Source organism: Mirounga leonina, unplaced genomic scaffold (assembly GCF_011800145.1).
Source record: "Mirounga leonina isolate KUSES-001 unplaced genomic scaffold, KU_Mleo_1.0 Mir_91, whole genome shotgun sequence".
Taxonomy (NCBI): domain Eukaryota; kingdom Metazoa; phylum Chordata; class Mammalia; order Carnivora; family Phocidae; genus Mirounga; species Mirounga leonina.
The window spans coordinates 18,852,038-18,876,199 of NW_023270839.1; the positions used below are offsets into that span (position 1 = coordinate 18,852,038).

The following is a 24,162-nucleotide window of genomic DNA, read 5'->3' on the forward strand; positions in this document are numbered from 1 at the left end:
CACTCCTCTCAATACCATTCATATTGTACCAATGGGCTCACTGCTCTACACTGCATGGTTCAGAGAAGAGAGGACATTTCCCTCAAGAGTTGGAAGAAAAGTCTGAGGGGCTTGGCTCTCATAGGCTTGAACTGAGCCACATGTCCATTCCTGAACCAATTTTTGTGACCAGGGGGATGAAATACTCTCATTGGCTGAAGCCAATCATGACCCACCCCGGAGAGGTGTCTATCCCACCCAAACCTTGTGGCTCAGACGGAGGGTGGGGAAGTAGGGAGTGCTCTGCAAAGGAAATTTCGGGTCTGGATCACCACAAGGGTAGATGGGTGACAGTGGGAAAAACCCAGACGTCTGCTATAGGGCTGTGTGACAAGAGGCAGGAGCAATGCCAGCCGGCCAGGGGGCGCCCACCCTAGCACTCCTGCACCTTCAGGCACAGGGGCTTGCCTCCGAGCTGGACAGGATGAGGCAGCAGGCACCCAACTCCTTTGAGGGTGCTCAGCGATGCCCTTCCCAGTGTCTGAAGGGCCTCCTTCCATGGTTCCGTCCTGGTCTCCAGTCATCCTCAGCTGGGGCCTGCTCTCAGACCTGGCCTCTGCCCCCAGCTGATGGAGCTGCTTTCCAGCTCAAGAAGCCCCACTTTGGGAGTCTCCCAGCCTAGAGGACATAGGGAGAGTTGGGGGTCACAGGGGTGGCGTACAGAGGGGCACACCCTCCCCCCTAACTCCTCTGCCTCATTTCCGTTGGATCCCTGCTTTACTTTTTTTTTTTTTTTTTAAGATTTTATTTGACAGAGAGAGACAGCGGCGAGAGGGGGAACACAAGCAGGGGGAGTGGCAGGCTCCCCACCGAGCAAGGACCCTGAGATCATGACCTGAGCTGAAGGCAGACGTTTAATGACTGAGCCACCCAGGTGCCCCCCTGCTTTACTCCTGAGACAACTGGGTCACTGGAAAACCAGAACCAATGTTGGAAAGGTAGTAAATTTTTCAGAAGTTTATTGATCAATAGATTGTTTCGTTTGTTTGACACTTCTAAACAAGATTACAAAAAAATAGAAGCATTGTGTATTAACTGCATTGGCTAATGGACATGTAACTTGATACACTCTTAACTTAGGCCCATGTTTACCTGATTAAACTCAGTGGTTATCTGTCATAAGAGCGTTATTTCTCTGCTACATTCTGCGGAGGAAATAAACAGCGCCTCTGTTAACCGCTTTCCTGATCTTCAAGGCAATTTGCCTGGGGTACTGCTCTGGGCGTAAGGAAAGAGTGTAATGGTGCAAAGTGGGGAGGTCCCAGTGGTGGCTGTCAGGCCGTGACTGGTGGCTAAGCCCCCCGCTGGGCAGTGGGCTGCAGCCTAAGACATTCGCTGTGTGGTGGACAGGCGGCTTCTCGGGAGGCCCAGCAGAAGCATGGCAAAGGGCTTGGTCAGGGGTGGTGGGGCCAGGGCTCTGCGGAGGCTTCCCCTGTGGGCTGGTAATCAGGGTGCGGGTTGAGGGCAGGGCAGGAGGCATTGGCTTCTCCGCACATGCTCTTTGACCCGCCTGGACACTCAGTCCCATGATACAGAATTTAATGCCTCAAAGGCCCACTGTCCTGCAGGAGGAACCACAACTCCAAATCGAAAGACGCTATAGCTCCATAATGACAAGTGCTCTGAGGAGAACCCAGTCCAGCCCTGGAAAGATGAGAGTCAGCTAGATGAATGGCCCTCCCCATCGCAGGGGGACCCGTGGGCCATGCCAGTGTGCAGTAAGGAAGGACTCCATGTACAAAGCTGGGCTGGAGCACGAGGCTGGAGCAGGTTGGACATCTGCATGTCGCCACGAAACCGGAGGGTTGTGAGAGGTCTTGGTGCAACGTTTCTTTACAGATTGGTTCAGGAGGGCCTCACTGGCAGGCTTCCAGCTTGCAAGCTGACTTTGGGAGGGGGAGGCCGAAATTGACATCCCCCCTAAACTCAAGGCTGCGGAGGTTTGTTACCTGGTACCAGGGGCTGTGTGGAAAATGGAGTCAACATTCTTAGATCTTCTTCCGTGGAGTTGTGGAGAGCATGGAGAGTCTCAGTGCTAGAGTTTACCTACCTCCACCCTCCTGCCCTGCTGTGAACGCTCTGCCGAGGGAGTACTTTGAAAACTGGGGTGATGTGGGGAAGGCAATGCGGTCGGGCAGTGTGAACAGAATTCTAGAGCGCTCTGCTCTCCCCCAGCCCTGCTGCACGGGGAGGCAGGATAAGGGGTGTTTTGGACACAGACTCAAGGAACTTTGTGCAGGTCCTGGGAACATACGGGTCCCTCATCCTTGGCAGCCATCCCTGAGGTTTTCCAGGGCTTTTCTTTCCAATCAACTTTTTCACAACGAATGACTTCATGTTGTAAGAAAAGATGTTAAGAAAAATGGGCATGTGATTTCCTTTTTTTTTTTTTTCTTTCTCAGCAGGGAAAGGATGCAGCTGCCAGATGTTCTCCCACCTGACGGCATGGGGGTGGCGATCACAGTGCCACGAGAAGTTTCCTTCCGTGTAGAAAGCAGAAACCTCAGTCTGCTAAAAGCTTTCCTCTATGTCTCTGCATAGACAAAACTGGGCCATATCTGCATATGTACCCATTGACAAGTATCAAGAATACACATTCACGTGGTGTATGTGTGTGTGTATATATATATATCTTTATGACGATTGGGAAGAACTAAAGGAACAGGATAATTCTGAATGGAAAATCAGCTAACCCTGGCATCGCTAAACCTTTGGACCAATGAATTCTCTCTTCTTCGCTCTGCTTTGCCCTTTGGAGGACCCCCTTGTGGGTACACACTTGGGCAGTCCTCATGCGTTCACCAAACCACCTGCTTATATTACAGTACTGACATAAACCTTTCTTTGCTACCTATTTGATTAATTTCAAAGTGCTTATTAAGATTAAAAATCCTATTATGAATTTACTTCTCTTAAAGTGATAGTATTTAAAAAGTAAACTAGGGAGTGTGAGGGGTGGCATCTGGATAAAAGCTTCCCCAAAATAAAAATGTGAAGTCTGCATTTCTGACCCTGATGTCACAGGCAATATCATAAAAAGAAAAAACGGTGGTTTTTGGAAGGCTCGGGCGGGACTGTTCTGATTTCCTTCACTTCGGTGCCATGTGGCTATCACCATTTTGTGCCTCTCTTTTGTATTGCATAAATAACAATGGAGTAGCCCACAGAGGAGGGAAGGTGGCAGTGAGCATTACCTGCTTCCGCCTCCGCCTGACGGGCACCTGAGCGAGTGGACCAGAGAGCTTTATCCGGAGACTTAGAGAGAGAACACTCAGGAACCAAATCCCGCCTTGTGATGGGCATGCACACTATGAGCCTCACAGCCTTTTGAAGAAAAGGTTTCATATGAAAGATTCTGTCCTGTTTCTGTATAAAGGCTTTTCTTGTAAGAAAAACTGGACATAATAAAAATGCCCATTTTTTTAAAAATAAAAAGTGTCTAAAGCTAGAGAATGACCTTTACTACCTGACAACCTGAGGCGGGCTGACCTTGCATTCCCCTTGGGTCCCTAGGCCCCCCACACTGCAGGCACCAAGACATGGGTTTAAATTTAAATCCTGTCATTGACCAAGGAGCCTTGGGGACATGTCACCACACTGACGACTGCAGAGAACCACCTCTTTCCTTTACTGTAGTTTCATTATGATAAATAGACTTTGCTACAAATTATTGGACAGACCAGTAAGAAAAGCCAACCTTCAGACTTCAACATGACTTGAATACTAGAAATCTTGCCAGGGGCTAATAAAGGTTCTGAGTTTCAAATTCCCAACCAAATGCAACTTTGCTGGGAAGGTCTGGGGTGGGGGGAGCTCTGGGTGGGTTAGTCAGGGGGGGTGCTGGGTATCACAGATGCTCTCTGCTGGCCTGGCTGCCTGTCCTGCTCGAGCCTGCAGGAGGGATGGGGGCAAACACAGGCACAAACCCGGGGGAAGCAGTCTTCTCTTTGGTAGATGGCCTGGAGAGAACAGAAACCTTCTGTGCTCTGTTATGTTCCACTCTCAACACAGCAGGAAACGAAATAAATAAGATCAACTTTGCTCCCTCCTGATACCCTCTAAGGGACAGACAGGAGCCAAGGCAGGTGCATGATGATGTGTGGCCCAGCGCAGCTCAGGCTCGCCAGCTCCGGAAGAGCCCCCGGCTCACTCCCTGTGGTTGTGGGATTCTATCCAGAAATGTCTATGTCTCTCCAGGCTTCCCAGTACTCTCTGGTCAATTTCTCTTTCTTCTCAATCCTTCAATCTCCTTATCCCCCCCCCCCCCCCCGCCTCCCAATATTTTAATAGAAACTCAGGGAATTTTAGAGGTAAAAGAACCTCATCTAGTGACCTGTGTCTGCCCGCCTCATTCCACAGGTGGGGAAACTGAGGCACAGAGAGGGCAGTGCCGTGGCCAGGGTCAGTAAGTCAGTGGCAGCACGGGCCTCAGGCCTGGGCCTCCCCCCTCCCCCATCCCTACTGCCCGCTGCCTGCCCTGAGAGCAGCCCACCCCTCAGTCGGCCTTTGGCAAGGACTTCCTGTGGGAGGGGGGCACGAGGTGGGGGGGCAGGCTGTTGGGCAGCTCGTAGCCGTCGAGCTTGATCTTGATGAAGTGCTTGGCCAGCGCGAACTCCTCCTCATCCAGCATGCCGTCACAGTCACAGTCAGCCAGCTTCCAGATCTTGCCCAGGACGCTGTTGGGCAGCTTGGATGTCACCATCTCCTTCTTGGCGTTGACACCTGATATCTTGCCGTTGACAGGCGACAGGGTGTAGAAGAGCTCATCGTAGATGGGCTTGTCTTTGGCCACGACCCACTCCTCCTCGTCGGCACCCTCCTTGGCGCCTTCCCCGTAGCCCTGGTTGAAGGGGCCCTCAGTGGTGCCGTCGAAGGCCCCGCCCTGCACGAGCTGCGTGGGCATGCTTATCTCCTCCTGGCTGATGAGGTTCATCAGGGACGAGATCTTGCTGCTCAGCATGTTGTCCACTGCCTCGATCAGCTTGGGTTTCAGCGAGTGGAATTTGGTGAAGTCATAGTTCTCCAGCTGCTCCTGCAAGAGGAGAAACCACAGACTTGGTCACAGGCCCTTGCTTAGGAAGCAGACAGGGAGAGGGCGAGCTGTAGGCAGAATTTTCCTTTAAGCAGACATCCCATCCCTGGGCTGCTCCAGAGCTCTCTCTCTTTGGTGGGGTCCCCACACCCGAATTCACCAGATCCAGGAGCGGCTTTTGGAACAAGAAACAAGATGCATAGAACACAACTTTTTTTTACAGTAGCTAATCTTTGGTGGGCAGCCACGTGAGGGATTGCTGTCCCCTAGAGCTTCTGGACACCCTTCCTTCAAGCTTGCCTTTGTGTGTGTGTGTGTGTGTGTGTGCTCTAGAGATTAAACATTTTACCTTCTAAGGTGATCTTATGACATACTTCTGTTGGTCTTTACAACAATGCTGGGAGTAAGGAAGGGCAGGGGTGAATAACCCTGTTTGATGGACAGCACATGGGGTGTTCTGACAGAGCCAAAACGAGAGCACCTGGCTCCTGCCTCTTGACTAATGCTCTTTTGTGCTGTAACATGAAGCTGCGTCACAGGGTCTTTTTAGGTAAAACAATTATTTAAGGATGTTGTTTTGGGATGTTAAAAAAATGTTGTTTAAGGTACAAATAAGTAAAAGTTGAAACTGGTAAGTGGGAAAAGAGTAGGAATGGGGAGGGTGAGTAGAAATCCAGCCAGTGGGGCTGAGTATCACTAGCCCGGGCAGGGCAGGTCTCAGCTCCACCTGCCAGGAGAACTGGCCCATTAGCAGACAGAGTGTCAGGAACATGGCAGGAACTGGGGAGGGCCCTGGGACACAGCAGTTGCCCGACTGGGATGGGAGCCAACTGTAGATGCCACATAGGCTCTGTGGATGGCCCTGTAGAAGCAGTCCTTCCTACCTTGGTTCTCCTTGGTTACTCATCCATCCATCCATCCATCCATCCATCCATCCATCCATCCATCCATCCTTGCATCCATCCTTCATCCATTGACCCATCCAACAGTTATTGCCAGGCTCTGTTTAGAGCCTGGGGATAATATAACCACAAAGAGCCACAGTCTCTGCCCTTAGGGAGCTTATGTTCTAAAAGAGGGAAATTCTAGTTTTTTTAGTTCCTGTCTACTTTCAAAAAGGGTTTGACTTAGCTTACAGTGGAAAAATGATAACATGAAATAGAAGAAAGTCATTAGAAAGGGAAAAGCTAAGTAATTGAGAGGGAGAGCAAGGGGACCATTACATCAGACTTCTAAGGTGAGAAAAGCTACTGCCCCTCAGACGCCCTGGCTGGGGCGCAGGGGCAGGGGGGCACCCTCTCACTGCCTGAGGGAAGAAACCACCTGTTTGTTGCAAGAGACAAACTTTTTCTGAATTATGAGAGGTACCTGGGGCCTTTTATGATCTTCGAAAAATGTCTTCAACAGCAGTTTTGCCAAATAAATGCAGAAAATTCCAGATATGGAAGTTTTTATATGGGCTTTATGCGAAATATTTCTGTTAGGAAAATTCTAGAAGGCCAGTGAGGAGCCATCCAGGTGTGCAATTTTCTGGCGATGAGGTAGGGAGACCCCTGAGTAAAAGAGTTTTCACTCAGACCTGACTGTTCTGGGCAGAAGTAATGTGATGGGCAATTAGGGGGGAAAAAAGCAAAATTTTGTGCAATCATAAATATCACATCTTTATTGTAAAAATTTGGGAAAAAACTGATAGACAAAATAAAAAATTTCAACCACTTATAATTCCATCACCCAGGAATACCTTCTGCTAACTTTCTTTGGGCACATATTTCCAGCCATTTTTATAAATGCGTGCAAGCATGCGCGCACACACACACACTCTTTAACTGAAATAAGACCATACTGTTTGACAACTTCCATTTTTAAGAAAAGAATGTATCACATCTTTCCCTGATGATAATTTTCATACAACCCTATTCATAAGAGCTGTATAATATCGAACTGTACAGCTGCACTGTTCTTCGTTTACCCTATCCCGTGTGGTTGGACACGAGTCAGAATTGTGGTCTCTAGAGGGTACCAGCAGGGCAGACATTCTGTGCTGTTACTTGGAAGGGGGGCCCTGAGCTTCAGGTGGAGGGACAGAGCTAAAAGCTAAACAGCTTGATGGACGTGTAGGGGGCACGTCCACACTCTTCTCAGTAGCAAACTCTGAGGCCCTCGAACCACGCAGGGCCGGACTGGGCTGACACCCGGTGGGCAGCCGGCGCTCCGCTGAGAGCCACCCGGTGGTGCGGGCCCGGTTTCTAAACCCATTCCGGTTTGCGTGTCGTCTATCCTCACTGACAGACCACGGCCACCTGCATGCCACTCCAATACCAGCACTCAGCGTTGCCGACTGCCGCTCGCTCAGTCAGCCGGGGGAACGGAGAAGGCGAAGCCCAGGAGGAGGAGGAGAGCAGGCAGCCTACACAAAAATCCGAGTGCTGCTGCGGTAAACAAGTCTGGATTCCCCTGGGTGCACAGACACCTACCCTCCTTCCCCATGAATGAGCCTGAGCTCTGAGCATACACAAAGTCCCTGTGTCTGGCCAAGCAGACGAACGAGGGCGGAGTCCGCCTGAACCTTCCAGCTGCCTGCGGGGTCCATGGTTCCGATGGCAATCTGCTGGAAGGGGAAATGGCCACATGTCTGCAGGGGTGGACAGGAAGTAACAGTGGCAGCCACCCCTTGCCTGGAGGGCACAGAGGAAACAAGCCCTCTACTCTCATCCCAAGGCCTGACCAGGGAGTATGGGTGCAAGTGAAACCGTGCCATCCCTGCCCTCCACCGGGTTCGCTCCCAAAGGACATCTTTGTATTGGGATGAATACACACAGGGGAATTTACAGATTTACCCGTCAGCAGTTATATCCATCAAAGCCAGCAAGCCCGGGATCCTGGAACTTCTCCCTCCCAAGGCACAAAAGTCAGTTCCCAGCCCAGCTCCCTGGCCTCTCTCTTGCCCGCTCACTGCCTGCGTTCACCAGAAGCCGTGTTCCAGTTTACAGTCGGGCTGAGCAGGTGGCGAAGGCTCTGCTGCCCTCTGCCATGGGAACGCTGCCCCCTCGTCAGCTGAGGGGGGCGGGCTCTCCGAGGAGGGAAACTGAGTCCTCGATCCAAGGGGCCTTGCTAGTGTTCTCACTCTCCAGGCTGGACCCTTCCGTGTGGTAAGTCGGATTCCCTCCCGAAAGGGGGCAGGGCAGACCCAGGCTGCTTCTGCAGCAGGTCACGGGCCTTCAGGCCCGCCCTGTTCCTTGGGGAGTCCCTGAAGGGACTGGGGTGGTGTGATCAGGGCCTGGCCAGCTTCTCAAGGAGGAATCCTCTTCCAGCTTCCAGGGACTTGCTCTGAAAACTGCTGGGCTCTCTATAAGTCATGTGGGTGTCAGGGCGAGGTCACGGTCCGAGAACTGCACTATCCTCCAGCCTGCTCGATATAAACACGCACTAACTTGCCAAGGAGCTCATCTAACTGTTCATTGGGCGCCTGCTACCCCCCTGGGGATATGGCAGTGCCAGGACATGGGTCACTGGCCTCCAGAGCCTCATGAGGTAGAGAGCCACTGAATAAATAAATGAATGACACTGAAGCACCACAGCACTAGGGCTGTAACCAAGAGCACAAGTCCTAACATCAGGCTTGGCTGCCGAAACTTCACTGCCAGCCATAGTCACAGTGGCTAATACTGTAATCCAGAACATACACTCCGTAGGGGCAGGGATGTGTGCTGTTTGTTCACGGATGTATCCCAGGGACCTAGAACAGTGCCTGGCATGGTACACTTAATTAATATTTCTTGGTGAGTGAATAAATGAACACGGGCAGATGAGGGTACCCGTCGGGTGGCGCTCCTCACTGCAAGGGCTGGGGGCACTCAGTTGTCTACTGACGGTGCTAAGGCCTCTCCTGAGATGCTAAAACAGGGGCCCATGGTTTCCTGGTCTTCTTCCCCAGGGACCGCCCCCCTGCTCCAGCTCAGAGAGGCCTGGGCTTCCTCTGACGTGGCTGAGCCGAGGCTAACACGGCCGTGAGAAGCTCTGGTCGCCGCGTGCTACCTGTGTTATGGGAGGTCACCTGGGGACAGGTGTGCAGGTCCTGTAAAGGAGGCTTATAGCTGCTTCCTGCTGGGCTCAGGGGTGCCTCAGGTCTTGGGAGTGGCACCTTCTTGTGGGTGGGGCACTGTGGTAGCTCATGAGGCTAATGAGCCACAGAAGCCCCATCAGGCCATAGTGTGCACTGTGTATTTATTCTTAGCTTTCATTGCAGCCAAGAAACCAACTTCCCTTAAAAAATATCTGAAGGATGCAAGGAGACAGCTGTCCCTCAGTTTGCTCGTGGGGTGCAGGGCATAGCCCAAGGGCGTGAAGGCGGGTCTGCCCAGGAAGACCGCTCCGGAGGCCCAGTAGCCCTCCAATTAGCCATCTTGTGATCAGAACCATCCCCCGCCCCCCAATTCATCCTCTGAGTACCGGACTACCTATTTCATTTCTGGAAGAAAAAAGGTGTTCTGGACTTATTTTGAAGCCAGCTAAGTCGTATCTGACCCCAGGATATATTCCGTGCTCTTATCACCTTGAACCCTGCCACCTCAACAGTAAGTAGGACCCACTCCTATGTTAGTGTGTCCTTTATAGAAAGTTTACATTACAAAACTCCTCAAGGCCGAAGCGTCCCCTCCTGCTGCCTGTTGATCCTTGCCTCCACTGCTCCATCTCTCCTCCTCCGACGCCCTCCTGAGGCAGCCAGGCAGCTCGCCGGCCCACCTTCCAGCTGCATATCTTTGACCTCTCTTCTTCTAGCCCCGTCCTCCTCTGTGGCTCAGGGCAGAAGATGGCACCTGGAGGTCTCCAGGGTGTGGCCAGAATTGCAGGATGCTCTGTCTGGCCTAGGTAGTACTCTTCGAAAGTTTGAGCTACAAGTTGAAAACCAGGGGACTTTACATACAAATCTAGATTTGCAGCTTCTTTTGAACCATCCAGGCCTGTGTTCCCACCGGGCAGGTCCGGCCTTTTCCACACAGTGAAGCGGGGCACAGATTCCCCAACCGGCCCCCACAAGTTCTCACTGTACTCGCACACTTGTTTTCCTCCTGGGAGAGTCCCGTTTCCCAGAACCCACATCTCCATCAAATGTGGGAAGACAAGAGAGGATCAAAGAGGGCGATGTGGTTTTTCTTTGCCTGGCCTGCCTCACTAGCTATGGGCATCTGAGTTTGTGTGGCCCGCTTTCCAGGAGGACGGTGGCCTCTAGGGCAGATGGGTCCTTGCTCTGGACAAAAAAGTGGTCAGCCTGGCTCTGTGAGGAGCCAGGTGGGGTGGCCTCGTTTGGGAAGACATGGTTAGCATTGATGTGCTTTACTAATGCCACGGCAGGGTGGTAGATATAGACACACCGGACAGGCCAGGGTGGCTGAACGCAGCACCCATTTGGGCTCATCTGGGGCTGCTCAGACACAACTCAGGGAGACCCTAAAATCGGGCCCAAAGTTGCCCAATGCCAACCCGTAGGCAAAACCTTTAGTGAGCACAGCTTGCTGCACCTGTGAAGTCCAGCCACGCCCGGAGAGCCCTCTGGGCTCTGAGCAGGGCCCTGAGCCTACAACAGCAATGCTGCTTGAGTGCGTACTCTCACAGTGCCTGGCGGTCCAGGCTTGAGGGTGCCGCCCGAGGTGACCTCCATGGTCACTGCCAGCTCTTCTTCCCTTAGGGTTCTGGGATTCCAAAAAACAGGGGTCACTTAATGCCAGAACAACTTTGAACACAGCCTAAGAGGCCTGCTCATCTGATTTTTTCACATGACCTAAATTTACTTCTTTTTTGTTACAAATGTAATTTTTTATTTAAAATCAATTTAGGTAACCTAGTATATTATTAGTTTCAGGGGTAGAATTTAGTGATTCATTGGTTGCATACAACACCCAGTGCTCATTACATCACGTGCCCTCCTTAATGCCCATCACCCAGTTACCCCATCCCCCCACCTCCCTCCCCTCCAACAACCCTCAGTTTGTTTCCTAGGGTTAAGAGTCTCTTATGGGGACACCTGGGTGGCTTTGTCGGTTAAGCATCTGCCTTCAGCTCAGGTCATGATCCTGGAGTCCTGGGATCGAGTCCCATATCTGGCTTCCTGCCTCCCGCTCCCTCTGCCTGCAGCTCCCCCTGCTTGTGCTCTCTCTGACAAATAAATAAATAAATAAAATCTTAAAAAAAAAAGAGTCTCTTATGGTTTGCCTCCCCTCTCTGTTTCTACTTTTCCTTCCCTTCCTCTATGTTCATCTGTTTTGTTTCTTAAATTCCACATATGAGTGATATTATATGGTATTTGTCTTTCTCTGACTTATTTCACTTAGCATAATACACTCTAGCTCCATCCACATCATTGCAAATGGCAAGACTTCATTCTTTTTGATGGCTAATATTTCACTGTATAAATTTACTTCTTGAAATGTGTCCCTTTTTGGTTAAATGTTTTGGGGAGGCAGACAATCTCTGCTTTATTCACAGAAGCCTATTATCATGGATCACCATTAGGAAGATGCATTCATTGCGTTCTCTATCCTTTTTTTTAAGAGGGGTGGGGGGAGAGGGCAAGACAGAATCTTAAGCAGCCTCCACACACAGCACGCAGTCTGACTGGGACTTGATCTCATGACCCTGAGATCATGACCTGAGCCGAAATCAGTTGTTGGATGCTTAAGTGACTGAGTCACCCAGGTGACCCGCATTCTCTATCCTAAACCATGAAACCCTCATGAGTACCCAGCAACCAGCCAGACAAGGTGGCATTGCCTCTCCATTACCTGCCCATGATGCTACAATGGGCTCTCAGTACCTGCATTGTCTTGACTTCTGGGAAGTCTCCGGCAGAAATCTGGTATTCTCGCTGCAGCTGAAGGTAGATCTCTGGCAATCTGCTGATAAGCTCTCTCTTCTTGTTTTCCTTTCCGAACACAGTGGGCATCTCCTTCTTCAGGTGGCTGATAATGTAGGCATGTACCTGAAGGGGAATATGTCAGTAAGGACATGCTATTTAGAACTGCACCAGAAAGATAAACAGGAAGGCGTCTTAAATGTATCATAACACATAACAGGTGCCTGTGCAGGACCATGGCCCTCCGGACAGAAGAGTGAGGATCAGGGGGCTGGGGGCTACATTACAAAACTGTTCTGGGCGTCTAGAATGTGAAGTACATGAAGGACCCCAAGATGGCGCTGTCTACAGGTGCCTGGAAAGAGGGTCCCCCCCCCCGCCCCCCACCGCCCCACTGCCAAGTCCGAGCTCCAGAGAGAGCTGGCCTGGGTGTCGGGTTTAAGAGCTGGAGCAGAGATGGTGGCCAGAACCACAGGAGTGGTTGAGACCACTGAGGGAAAGTGGGCAGAGAAAGCCCCACCCAGAAGGATCAGGAGGGGGAGTGGGCTGTGACAGATAAAGGCTGTGGGAGAGAAGGGCCAGGAAGAGGTGACACCTGAGTTGGGCCCCGAAGACTGGGGGGATGTGAGGGAGGGCTGTGGCCATCCAGGAGAGTGGAGAGCGCAGACGGTGGTGTGGAAGTAACACGCTGTGGGCCCTATTTGGGGCAGGGCCGTGTATGTGGCTGTGGCACATCTCAGAAAGTGGGGAAGGCAGACTGCTGTGGGGGCCAGGAGCCGATGGAGGATTAGAATGAGCCTCCGCTAACCTCCTGTGGTGTGATGAAGGTTCTGGGAGACCAGGGGCCAGCACAGTGCCGTGAGCTCCCTGCTTTGGAAGCGGGCCGGTGGTGCGTGGCTGGGGATGGGGTGGGGCGACTGACTTGGGCAAGGTCTCTGGCGCTGAGTTGTGCCGAGTCTGCGCAGGGAGCAAGGGGGGTGGGTGGGGCCTGGGCAGAAAGACCTTAGTTCTGGAGATTAACCAGAAGACCTAAAGAAAGTTTCAGCAGGGCCGGTGCCCGGGAGCACCAGGAAACGAAACTGGAGGCTGATGCAAATGGCTGATCTGACGTAAGTGGCTAATCTGCATGGAAATCTGTGCCCAGTGAACAGGGAGATGAAAATTCCTGTAACCTCTCCGTGGAGAGTTTGAACCCCAGGATCTCTATAGATGGTACTGAGGTCCTTTCTGCACAAGACCAGCTGTGTGGGACCATGCCAGACGGCAGAAGCTCCCTCTGGGACAGGGACCCCCAGTACACGAAGGGGAAACTCCAGAAACCCTGATCAGCGAGCCGTAGCAGGCCAGGGACTGTCACCGGAGGGGTGGTGAACCCTGCTGGGTGGGCTCTGCTCGGCTGTGTCACCTCCTTCCTCAACATTTCCACTCTTCTGCTGATTTCCAACTTTAGGACGTGAAGAAATGTTTGTTACAAAAGTTCTCTTTGTATGCCAGAATGCTATAGTGTCATTTAGAAGTCAAGAAAATAAAGTGGGAATGGATGAAAAACAGAACAGTGATGACAAAAAGAAAATGACTAGGTAGCTATGGAAGATCCTTTATTAAAGAAAACAGACTTCTATAATCTTGTGGAAGAATGGAAATTGAATAAAGGGGGTAAGCAGAGACATCTTCTACCTCAGCTGAGAGCCTCTGTGTATGGACACACACTGGGCACAGCCCAGAACATTCTGCTAAGATCTGAAACCTAAAATAAGTGCGTATCATAAACGCGGATGGGCTCAGACCAGACGATGCGAAAGGGAGGTGTCGAAACCTCTCTGTCACTAGTACACTTATTTACCCATTTTTCAAATTAAAACAACTTAAATCATTTATATGATTCTTTGAGAAAGGGAAACCCCAAATTTGGGAATGCTTTATTTAGAGTGTCAGACTTTAACTGCATTCCTGAGGATATAATGAATATGTGGTAAGACTAGCAATTTCCTTGCCTTGGACAGTGAATGCCTGGCTTGGTTTGGTGGGGCTGGGGAGGGTACTGTATCACACCGAAGGACTTGGAGGGGCTGCTGTACTCAATTGGGAGAACCAGCAGCCACTAGCTGTCCTTGTGTCATTTCCAGGTGCTCCTGGAACTTCTGGACTGGGCCAGTGGATCCCTCTCCCTTCCATACTCAGGCCTGTCCCGCGCTGGAGCCAGCCCCAACTGAAGCAGGAACTCCCAAGCTGCTTAGTCTCCTATCTACAAGGGTTTTTACTAAACTCCCACCCCCAGAGCCCAGGCCTGGGGCAGCTGCTGGACCCCTGCAGGGCTTCCCAAGACTCGCTCACTACCTACGAATGTGGACCTTTTGAGTTGCCAGGCCTGTGCTCAGGGAAGACTGACACCCCACACAGCCGCCGGCCACACTAGGATTGGCACTCGGTTTCTGAACACTGCCTGGTACCCAGGGGCCTGCATTACCTGGCCTGACTGCAGGTGATGTGCACCTGCCACAGCTCTCCACCATGGCCTGGCACCTGCTCCCTCATCTCAGCCCTCACGGTGTTCTTTGCTGATGACCAAGACTGCTGGATGGTGGGCTGCCCTTGGACACCAGGCCTCTGATGCCCTGACAGAAGCTGGGCCTCAATCCCTTCCTCCTTCCACCCTGCCTGGCACTATCTGAGTCATGATCCTCAGGGGCCCTACTCATGTTTCAGGCTGCTCTCAGCCTCAACCTCCACTTCCAGAAAGTTCCACCGGCCTGTTTGGTGGGAGTCTCCTGTTGTGCTGTCTTTGCCTCGCCACCCCCTCCTGCCCTTCCATGGGCATGCTGGCAATAACCCAGGGTCAGATACGATGTATGGGCCCTGCCTTTAAGAAGCTTATTGAGTTACAAGGTAAATTATAATCCTTAGAATCATGGAACATTACATCTGTAAGGGACCCCCTATCCCTTCTAATTGCACTTCCGCTTCCAGGAAATTCACATGACTTACTCAAGGTCACACAGCCACCTTGTGTGGGTGAGGCAGAGCTGTCACGAGCATTCAACTGCCTCATTCCTGTCCTTACAGAGTTAATTGCTTTCTGTGGGGATGCATTAAAAAATCTTACTAAAGCTGTTGAAAATCTGGAACTGAAAATGAACTGTGTCCTATAGAAAATCAGTGTGGAAAACTGTGACTTGATAGGTTTTGATTGTCCCTAAGTCCCAGGGACACTGTGGGAAGGTCATTTAGAGTTTCCCTCCCCATATGAAAAAAACGCATATATTATGGCATATACCACTACGAAACACCACGTAGGATGTGGGTACAGACAGCAGTCTTCTGGCAGGATGGCACCTTGTAATTTTCTAAAGACTCTTGGTAAACAGAGGGGACAGCCTGGAGGCATATTCCTGCCCTTCTGTGTCAAAGAAGTTTTTCCAGATAAACACAGGACTGAGGGCCAGACCAGGCGATGGTCCCTGGGGAAGGAGGTGGACACAATCTAAGACCTTTTGTTCTTTATAATGAAAGAAAACTAATTGAGAAGAAGGGAGATAGGAAAGACAAGAGGGAAGAGAAAGGGGAGAAGGGGGAGGCCTGATGAGACCCAGCGCTGGAAGGCCAGGGTCAGGCCCTGCCCTCACTGCCCACTTGCTGAGCAACGCCAGGTGACTCAAGTCCCCCACCTCAGCCTACTCACACACAAACTGGAAATGACAACTCTTACCTCACAGGGTTGTTAGGATGAGAATCAAAAGAGATCATGGATTTGGGTATACTGGAAAGAGGAGTAAAAATGTTCCTTGTTATTGCCTAACGGCCAAAGACCCACAGTTGGAGGGTTAGTAATGCCAGAGAAGGCTTGTGGTTTAGTTCTTACTGAATAATGAATAAACTCTTACTGAATTATTAATCGTTACTGAAAAAATTAATAAGCTCTGTGTATTTGAATAGTAATATGATGAATCTGGGTCCCAAGTGCTTCATTCACAAGTGACATTGAACCCTGGGGGCTTTTGAATATTCTTATCTTGTCCAATTCACCCTTTCTCTCGTAGAAAACTGGGAAAGCCCCAACTCATCCAATATTGATGATTTGGGCTAGGTCAAACGCATCACAATGTCAGTTTCTCTCTGGGCTAATAACACGATGAGCAGAAAGAGATGTCCTTCCCTTTAAATGAACATGAATTTATATCTAGTTAACATACATATTCTGCTACAATCTCATTAACTGTGTCCAGTGACAAGTGTTCATACATACCCAAGGCAGAGAAGCATGTACTCAGAGTGATACTGGATGTATCCACCCTGGGCATGGAGGGCAGCCCCAGACAGCGAGTCCTGAAAGCTTCCATTGCTCATGGTCAGTAGAAGTGGAAATGCTCATGGGATTTGGATATTGGGGAGCAGTTTGGGGGGATTCAGGCTGGGGGAACATGGTTCTACAGTATGCCATCTCAACTGCAAGTTAACCCAACCTGGTGGAGACCTGCGTCTTTGGAGGCCCAGCTAGAAACTTGCACCGAGCATTTAACATTAAGAGATGAGCACATTTTAAAAGCGGGTTTATGATTATATATATATATATATATATATATATATATATATATATATATATATATATATATCAGTTAACGAAGTAGAGACCCAGAAGGTGGGGTCAGCCACTGTAGAAGGATCCTCACACCTTAGCCTGGGCCCATTTGGTGAATTTCAAAACATCTAACTTCTCCACAGAAGGAATTGGCAGTGCAGACAGACCGGAAAGCTAGGCTCTGTGCTTTGCATGTGACTGGTGGAGAACACGCTTTGAAGACAAAACTGAATGCCACAGACCTAGGGTGGATGCTGAAAATCCCTGACCTCTCCTTTTCTTTCTCATTTTTAGCTGTTCCTTCCTCAAATGTTGACTCATTTTTTGTTGAGTGAAGATTGCTAAAGGGGTGGGAACCTTTCCTACTCTTGGGCAACGTTTACAAAGGGTGGAGTCCTCACTATTTTTGTTCGTTTATTCCATTAAGTACTCTTATTTGGGGTTTGTTTGTAAGAGCCTAATTTCCTCAATTTGGCTATTTTAGTGATAGCTGAATAAAAGTAAATGACATTTTCTAAATGCTTTTTTGGGCTTTCCCAAAACTGCAAAGAATCATGAAATGAACCTTGATTAGCACCTTAGATTGTAAATCGTCTTCAAAAAAGGATGCCTACTGATATCATTAAGATGCAATCTTTGAGGTTAACCAAAAAACCCACTCTAAAGTTTTCTTGTTCCTTGAAATACAGAGAGTTGTGAAAAATACATATAAAAATGGAAAAAGCAGGGAAATCATTAAATTTCAAGAGATCTTTGGTAAGAGTGCTATTTTTCAATTATTTAAAGTGTCATTTTTATGGTACCTTGAGCTTGGTCACTGCAGACCCTGGCAGGATATTAGCAACAGGACATATATGCTTTACTTCTGGACGGGACGTGAATTCTGCCTAATTAAGGTGTTCTATAAATAGACACACTCCATACCCCAAGTCGATCTGACACCTCCTAGGTGACATCTAAAAACTTATCCTTTGCATGTCTGTCAGCTTGATAAACCTCTAAACTTTGCAGGGTTCCTGTGGATAAACAATTTCATAGAATACACAGAATGACAGATGAACGCAAAAAGCAATAGTGAAAAGCTATAGATGCTGTCCACTCTGCATTTCAGGTGAATGCTCTCCAGACCAAGGAGCCAAACTAACTAAGGTCTGAATTTATATTTTGCAACTCACAGGCTGTGAGGCGTTGGGCAAGTTGCTTCACCTCTCTGAGCTTCAGTTCCCTTGCATGAGAACAAAGATAATGCCCGACTTTGTGCACAGTTATGGACTGGATCAGATGAAATAACACATGTAATACACATCGTGGAGCTTCTGGAATGCTGCAGACCCTCAGTAAGGGTTGGCTTGCAAAAGCAACACAGGACCAAGAGAAATAAAGATCAATATGCCAAAATCAAAGAGCATTTTCATGCAATATAAATACCACAAAGAGAAAAACTTGGGTGACTCCTTGTCCATTTAAGCGACGAGTTCACAAATGGCCATAAAGTGGCAGATGGTGTGAAGCAGATGACATTGGTTAGTAGCTAAGGCCTTTGTGCTGAGTTCTGTTCCTTCTTTGCCAGAGCCTCTGTGTCCTGTCCCCCTGTGCAGGATGGTACTGCCCCCAGGAGCACCCTGGCACTGAGAAGCTCAGGCTGGAAACATCCATACTTCAAACATTTTCTTTTATGAAAAGGAACAAGCCAGATACTATTCTTAGGAAGAAAAAAAAAAAGACAAGCTTTTTTCCTAGACATAAGCTCAGCAAGTTGCCGCCCCCTGCCCCCTCCCCCGCCCCGCACCCCTACCCCATGCATCAGCCCAAGGGCTTTCATTATTCTCAGTGTCAGGACAGAGCAGCATTCTGTGGCCATGCTGGTCCGTCCGTTCAGAGGGCCTAACGCTCAAGGAGGGCAGAGAAGTCCCAAGGCGCTTGGCACTCCCTGTGAACTCTCTGCTCTTTATTTACTCCTATGACCAAATACAGCTGTGCCTTGAGTCACTAGGCCTTCCACAGTGACTGGTAAAGTAGAAATGTCCATGGGCATTTATAAATCGCTCCAAGACAATCTTGAAATCTACAAAGGCTAGCACAGGATTCATCATCTTGGTTATAGAATAAGGTTAGGTATTGTGGACCCTGAAGTGGGAGTTCAGATGTATCAGCTGAAGAAGAGAAATACCACACGCCAAGGGGCTACCAAAGGGGCGAAAGCAGACTTCCTGCCACCAAGCATTAGGCCCAGGACTAGTGCACGAGAGAAATCACTTCAGGAAAGCTGTAAGTAAGTGGATCTACAAACTGATTAGCATGACCTACGGCCTTGTAGAAAAAATCTAGCACCAGAGAGGAACGAGTCTGGACCAGGAAGAGGGGATAAAGAATGGTACCTCACAGGCGCACCGTGACTGCAGATCAGCCAGGCGAGGCAGGGGTATGTGTGAGCACGCACTGGGATGGGAGGTGAGCAGAGGGCAAAAGAGCAGATGGGTCCTATCTGTGGGGCCAGAGACAGACGGCGCCGGGCGTCTCTTTGGATACAGGAGTGATGCTGCTGGGTGAGCACACTGGCACGGAGACGGAGGCTGCTGGGCAGTGATGAGGAGCTGTGAGAAGGCCAACCGCCTGTCCAGCAGTCACCCTCAGTGAAGCCCTCCCTGCGTCCCCCAGCCAGACCCCCTCCTCAGAGCATGGTGTCCACACCCCACTCAGCACACAGCTCATCATTCTGTAATGGGGGTTTGGGGGCCTCCTCCTCTGCCGCCAGCTAGGCTCCCCAGCTCTGGCCCTGGTGCTTAGCAAATGGGGCCTGCATGAGGCAAAGTGGTGGTGGATTCCAGAAGGCTGGCCTGCTGGACCCCAAGGCCAGACCGGAAGTCACTCTCTGTGCAGCAAGAGAATAAGGGAGGAGACATGGTTTCTTTGCCACCAGAAGATGAAGGGGAAGTAAACTGCCCTCCCTTCCTGACCAGGGTGCCAGTGGATTTGGCAAGGCAGGCCTGTGGACTGGTTTTAGCTGATGTAACAAGGCGCGGGGCTAGGCTGAGAGCAGGAGTGCTGTCTTTTCGTCCTAGTTATGTTACTCGTGGATTAGGTGACCCTGGAGAGATTGCTTATTCTACCTCGTCCTTCCAGAATTAGGGAGTGGATAGATCTCTGGCTTCCAAATGTGGCTGATTATCAGAATCACCTGGGGAGCTTTACACACACACACACACACACACTCACTCACATACACACACGCAGACATGCATACACACGAATCAGAAGCTCCTGGGCAGGGCCCGGGAATTTACATTGGTTCAAGCTCCTGGGTGCATCTGATGATCCCTGACACCAGACAAACTCTGGAGCCACTTCCAGCATTAGAGGAATATAGGATTTTATGAAAGGTGCACACAGCCTTTAAAGAACCATTTTTTTCCCTACACTTTTTCTTAGAGGAGTCATGCGCTTTTCTCTCTTCAGAGATGTGACAGAATCAAAGACAGTGCTTGAGGATGGCGAGCAGATGAACACTCACCCCGTCGGGTACACAACCCTGGGGCTGCCGAAAGGCTCGGCTGTGCGGTGGGGAAGCCCAGAGCCACAGTGGGCATGCTGTGGACACCCACGCAGCGTGGGGTGCGTCACAGCCTCCAGAGCAGCAACTCAGTGCGTCAGGCTGAGCCAGCCTTCCTCCCGGGGCAGCTCTGGCCCCAGTGACAGTGGACACTGGCTTCTGTGCCTTAGGCACAGGGTGACTAGCGGTGGCATCTCAGCACCCTAATGGTCCCACCAACACCACCTCTCTGGCTCGGCTGGTTACACTCTCCTTGTCCTAAGATAATAGCAGCTTCCAGGTGGTGAGTGCACCGATCCCTCTCTGTGTGCCCCGCAAGCGAGGTCACACTGGAGCCTCACAAGCATCCTATGCCATGATCTTACTAGCTCTATTTTACAGATTAGAAAACAGGTTTGGAAAGGTTGAATCATCTGCCAAAGATCACAGAGTAGGAGTCAGAATCTAAACAAGCATATTGATCTTGAGGCTCTCTTCTTAACCTTTTCCACTTTCCATTCCCTAGGGCACCTGGAATGGAACCTCCCGCACCCTCACCTTCCCTTAGAGAGGAGAGAGCGGGAAGGGTCCCCTGCTGCCCAGGGTGTCTCCTTGGCTCACCTTGGCCAGCCTCGCTCGCTTGATGAGGTCGTTGAGTTTGCGCACGGCCGCCTTCTGGGGAAGGCTCTGGATGTCTCTGAAGAGGTCCTGGGCCTCAGCCTCGAAGAGGCGGCGGTTGTCAGTGTTCTGTAGGGGCTGTGCCCAGAAGGAGCCGATGTAGACACGAAGCACCTCGGGTGTGTTGATGACCTTGCCCAGGGACCACATGAGGGCCCCATAGACGCGCATCAGCTGCTGTGTGTCCACTTGGTCGGCCTTGTTCAGCACCACGCGGATCTTGTCATCCTGGCCCCGGAAGGCCTTGATGGCCTCTGAGAACTCATCTGAGATGTCCAGTTTGTGAGCATCGAAGAGCAGGATGATCCTGTCCACGCGCTCCGCGAACCACTGCAGGACCTGGCAGAAGTCATAGCCTAGATGGAGAGAAGGGCACATCAGTGTGGCTGATGCTCAGGGCTGGGGACGTGCTGGTGCGCTGGCGGCTGCCAAGGACAGAGCGCCACCTCCAAGGACGCAATGGAGGCCTCATGGCCTGCAAATCACTTCAGATGAGCCCCCTAGGGCTGGATGCATTCAGGAGTTAAAGCTGAGGATCCCAGGAGTTCATGATCATTCTGATTGGACATCACTTACTTCCGGATCTGTGATTTCATTTAGTCCCCACGAGTATCTTACTTCCCCCGGTACAGTCCTTGGGATTGATGGCAAATTTGATCAATGGCTCTGTAAAACCACAGGCCCTGGGTCAAAAGCTCTCCCTTCTGCCAAAGGCTCGCTTTTCGGAAAGTAGCAGAGGTGGAGAAGGAAGAAAACCCAGGGGTCGCTCGGGGTTGTGCCCAGTAAGCACAACAAAAGAGGAATTGTCTTCTCTTATCCTAAGTGTTTAGGGGTTAAGGAGGCCAAATGATGACCTGCCCCAAAACTGTGACCAATATTTATCATTTGGACTATTTATATCTTAAGTAAGTTGTAAATATTTTTAAAAAATCACGTCTCACAGCCATTGTGTGAAGTGGTCTCTTGCCAATTTCGTTTTAAAAAATGGCCAGGCCCACAACAAGTTGTTTAGTTTGCTTTGGCTGCATGCCAATATGCTCCAACTCATGCAGCTCTGTAAACACTCCTCACCGGCCATGGTCAAGGCCTGTTTCTGGCCTGCCCCTGAGGAGGCAGAGGCCCACGGAAAGCAAACAAGAGAGGACCAGTCCCACAAGGTTTATTTTTAATCTCTAGGCTATGACTGATTAGCTGTGGGCTCAGGCTCGGCGCAGCCCAATTAGAGCCAAGATGGTACCTTTCGTGACCTCTACTTTAGTCCTATTACCCCTTTTTTTATAGATCTTGAGAACTTCCAAACACACATAAAGGTCTAGAAAATAATATGATGAATGCTGATATACCCATCACATAACTTTAATAAATTTTGACCTTTGGCCTTATTTGCCTCAGATGCTTTAAAGAATTTAAGTGTACTTTATTTATATAACAAAATTCCATATAGCAGTGAGGATGAATTAGATTTTCACTTGTCAACACAGGCAAATCTCCAAAAGACTGGTGAGCGAAAAGTCAGTTTCAAAAAGATATGTCCAGCATGATAACATTCACATAAAACGTTAAAAAAACAAAGCAATACTCAAGAGCCAATAGATACATACGACAGCACAAATACAAAAATATTAACGCTAATTTTGGAATACTGGTGAACTCTGAGGGTTCTAAGGTAGATGAGAAAGCATCTAGAGAATGATCTATTTTCAAAAATAAAGGGGGTCGAGGGACTAAAGTTTCCATAAATTTGTAGAACAGGTGTAAAGGGAGTAGTTGAAGAACAAAAGGATTTAGACACAATTTTAATAAAGAACACAAAACATTCCAAAAATGCTGAAATCCCCTGTGGACCCCTCCCCAAGCACTCTCCCCAGAGGAAAGCACTGCCTTTGAACATGGTGTTTATCGTCATTACATGTTTGTGTGTTTCCCGTTCATACTTCTTCTCTATTCTGTCTCACAGTGGCACTCCCTGATTCCTTGGGGACAAGGTGGGCAAAGGTAGTTGTCAGAATGTGGGCCCGAGTTTATTTTCATCACGATCAGCAGTCAGGTGAGAACAGAAGAAAATCAAAGACCTGTTGTATGGGGTCGCACAGCAGTATGTAAAGATTCAGAGTCCAGATTTCACTCTGAGTTCTGTCCCTGCAGGGCCAGAACAAACTGCCTCCCAAGGTGCTTCTGTCATTCCAGACTGATTTGGGTCCATCAGATAGTCCCAGACCCCGAGTAGGAGATCCTCAGCAGATGAATGATGGCTCTGTGACCTGGGAGCCAGGAAGATGTTTTAGAACTGACCACCAGAAAGAGCCGCGTGTGGACACTGAAGTGGACATGAGTTGAATTTGCTGGACACCCTTCCTGTTGGACGAGGGGTCCCGTGTGGGCCATAGATGCTGAAGGTGTAGCAGACAGTCCCTTACCCTACTCACTGCCAGGTTGGGGAACAGACAGGTGATCTAGAACCAGAGAATCATCTCCTCCCACCAGACGGGGGTGTTGAATCTTGAGGGAATGATGCAAAGTTACAGGGAAAATGAGAATTTCTTTCTTTCTTTCTTTCTCTCTCTTTCTTTCTTTCTTTCTTTCCTTCCTTCCTTCCTCCCTCCTCCCTTCCTCCTTCTTTCCTTTCCTTAAAAAAGATTTTATTTATTTGAGAGTGAGCGAGCAAGCGAGTGAGAAAACTATCGGGGGGAGGAGCAGAGGGAGAGGGAGAAGCAGACTCCCAGATGAGCAGAGAGCCAGACTCGAGGCTCAATCCCAGGACTCTGGGAACATGACCTGAGCCCAAGGCAGATGCTTAACCGACTGAGCCGCCCAGGTGCCCCGAAAAATGAGAATTTCCTCATGGCAGAGGTGCTGAATTGAGAGTCCAGTGGTGGTGGCTTCCTAACCTAGTTTTTGAGACTAGCTTTCCAACCTATCCATTAATTCTGTGAACAACTGGATTTTCTGGGGGCGCCTGGGTGGCTCAGTCGTTAAACGTCTGCCTTCGGCTCAGGTCATGATCCCAGGGTCCTGGGATCGAGCCCCGCATCGGGCTCCCTGCTCTGCAGGAAGCCTGCTTCTCCCTCTCCCACTCCCCCTGCTTGTGTTCCCTCTCTCGCTGTGTCTCTCTGCCAAATAAATAAATAAAATCTTTAAAAAAACAAAACAAAACTGGATTTTCTGAAAATTTCCTTTTTGGCTTACATCAGAATCAGCTTCTCTGGTTTGCTACCAAGAACCATGATTGGTGAATAATTTTCCCCACAGCAGAAATACTCTTACAATCAGTGCCAAAAGACATTTGGCATCCCCATCGCTGTCAGCACCCGCACATGTTCAAATTCAGCCACGGAGACATGAATCTCTTCCTCCAAGGACCACCCAGGTTGAGTGGTGGGCCTCGACAGTATCCGTATTTAAACTTTCACTTAAATTTGGGTTTCTAGTAGTTATCTTAAATGTCTTTTTAAAAGATG

General features: G+C 49.9%; 1 protein-coding gene across 1 annotated transcript in view; it reads right to left on the reverse strand.

Moving 5' to 3' along the window:
- Positions 1-981: 981 nt before the first annotated feature.
- EHD4 (EH domain containing 4) overlaps positions 982-24,162 on the reverse strand; it is a 79,499-nt gene continuing 56,318 nt past the window's right edge. The window contains exons 4-6 of the mRNA XM_034994463.1: positions 20,648-21,060; positions 11,883-12,047; positions 982-5,071 (exon numbers count right to left, since the gene is read on the reverse strand). Coding sequence (XP_034850354.1) covers positions 4,535-5,071; positions 11,883-12,047; positions 20,648-21,060 — 1,115 coding nt within the window. The 3' untranslated portion in view covers positions 982-4,534. The remainder of the gene's footprint in view (positions 5,072-11,882; positions 12,048-20,647; positions 21,061-24,162) is intronic.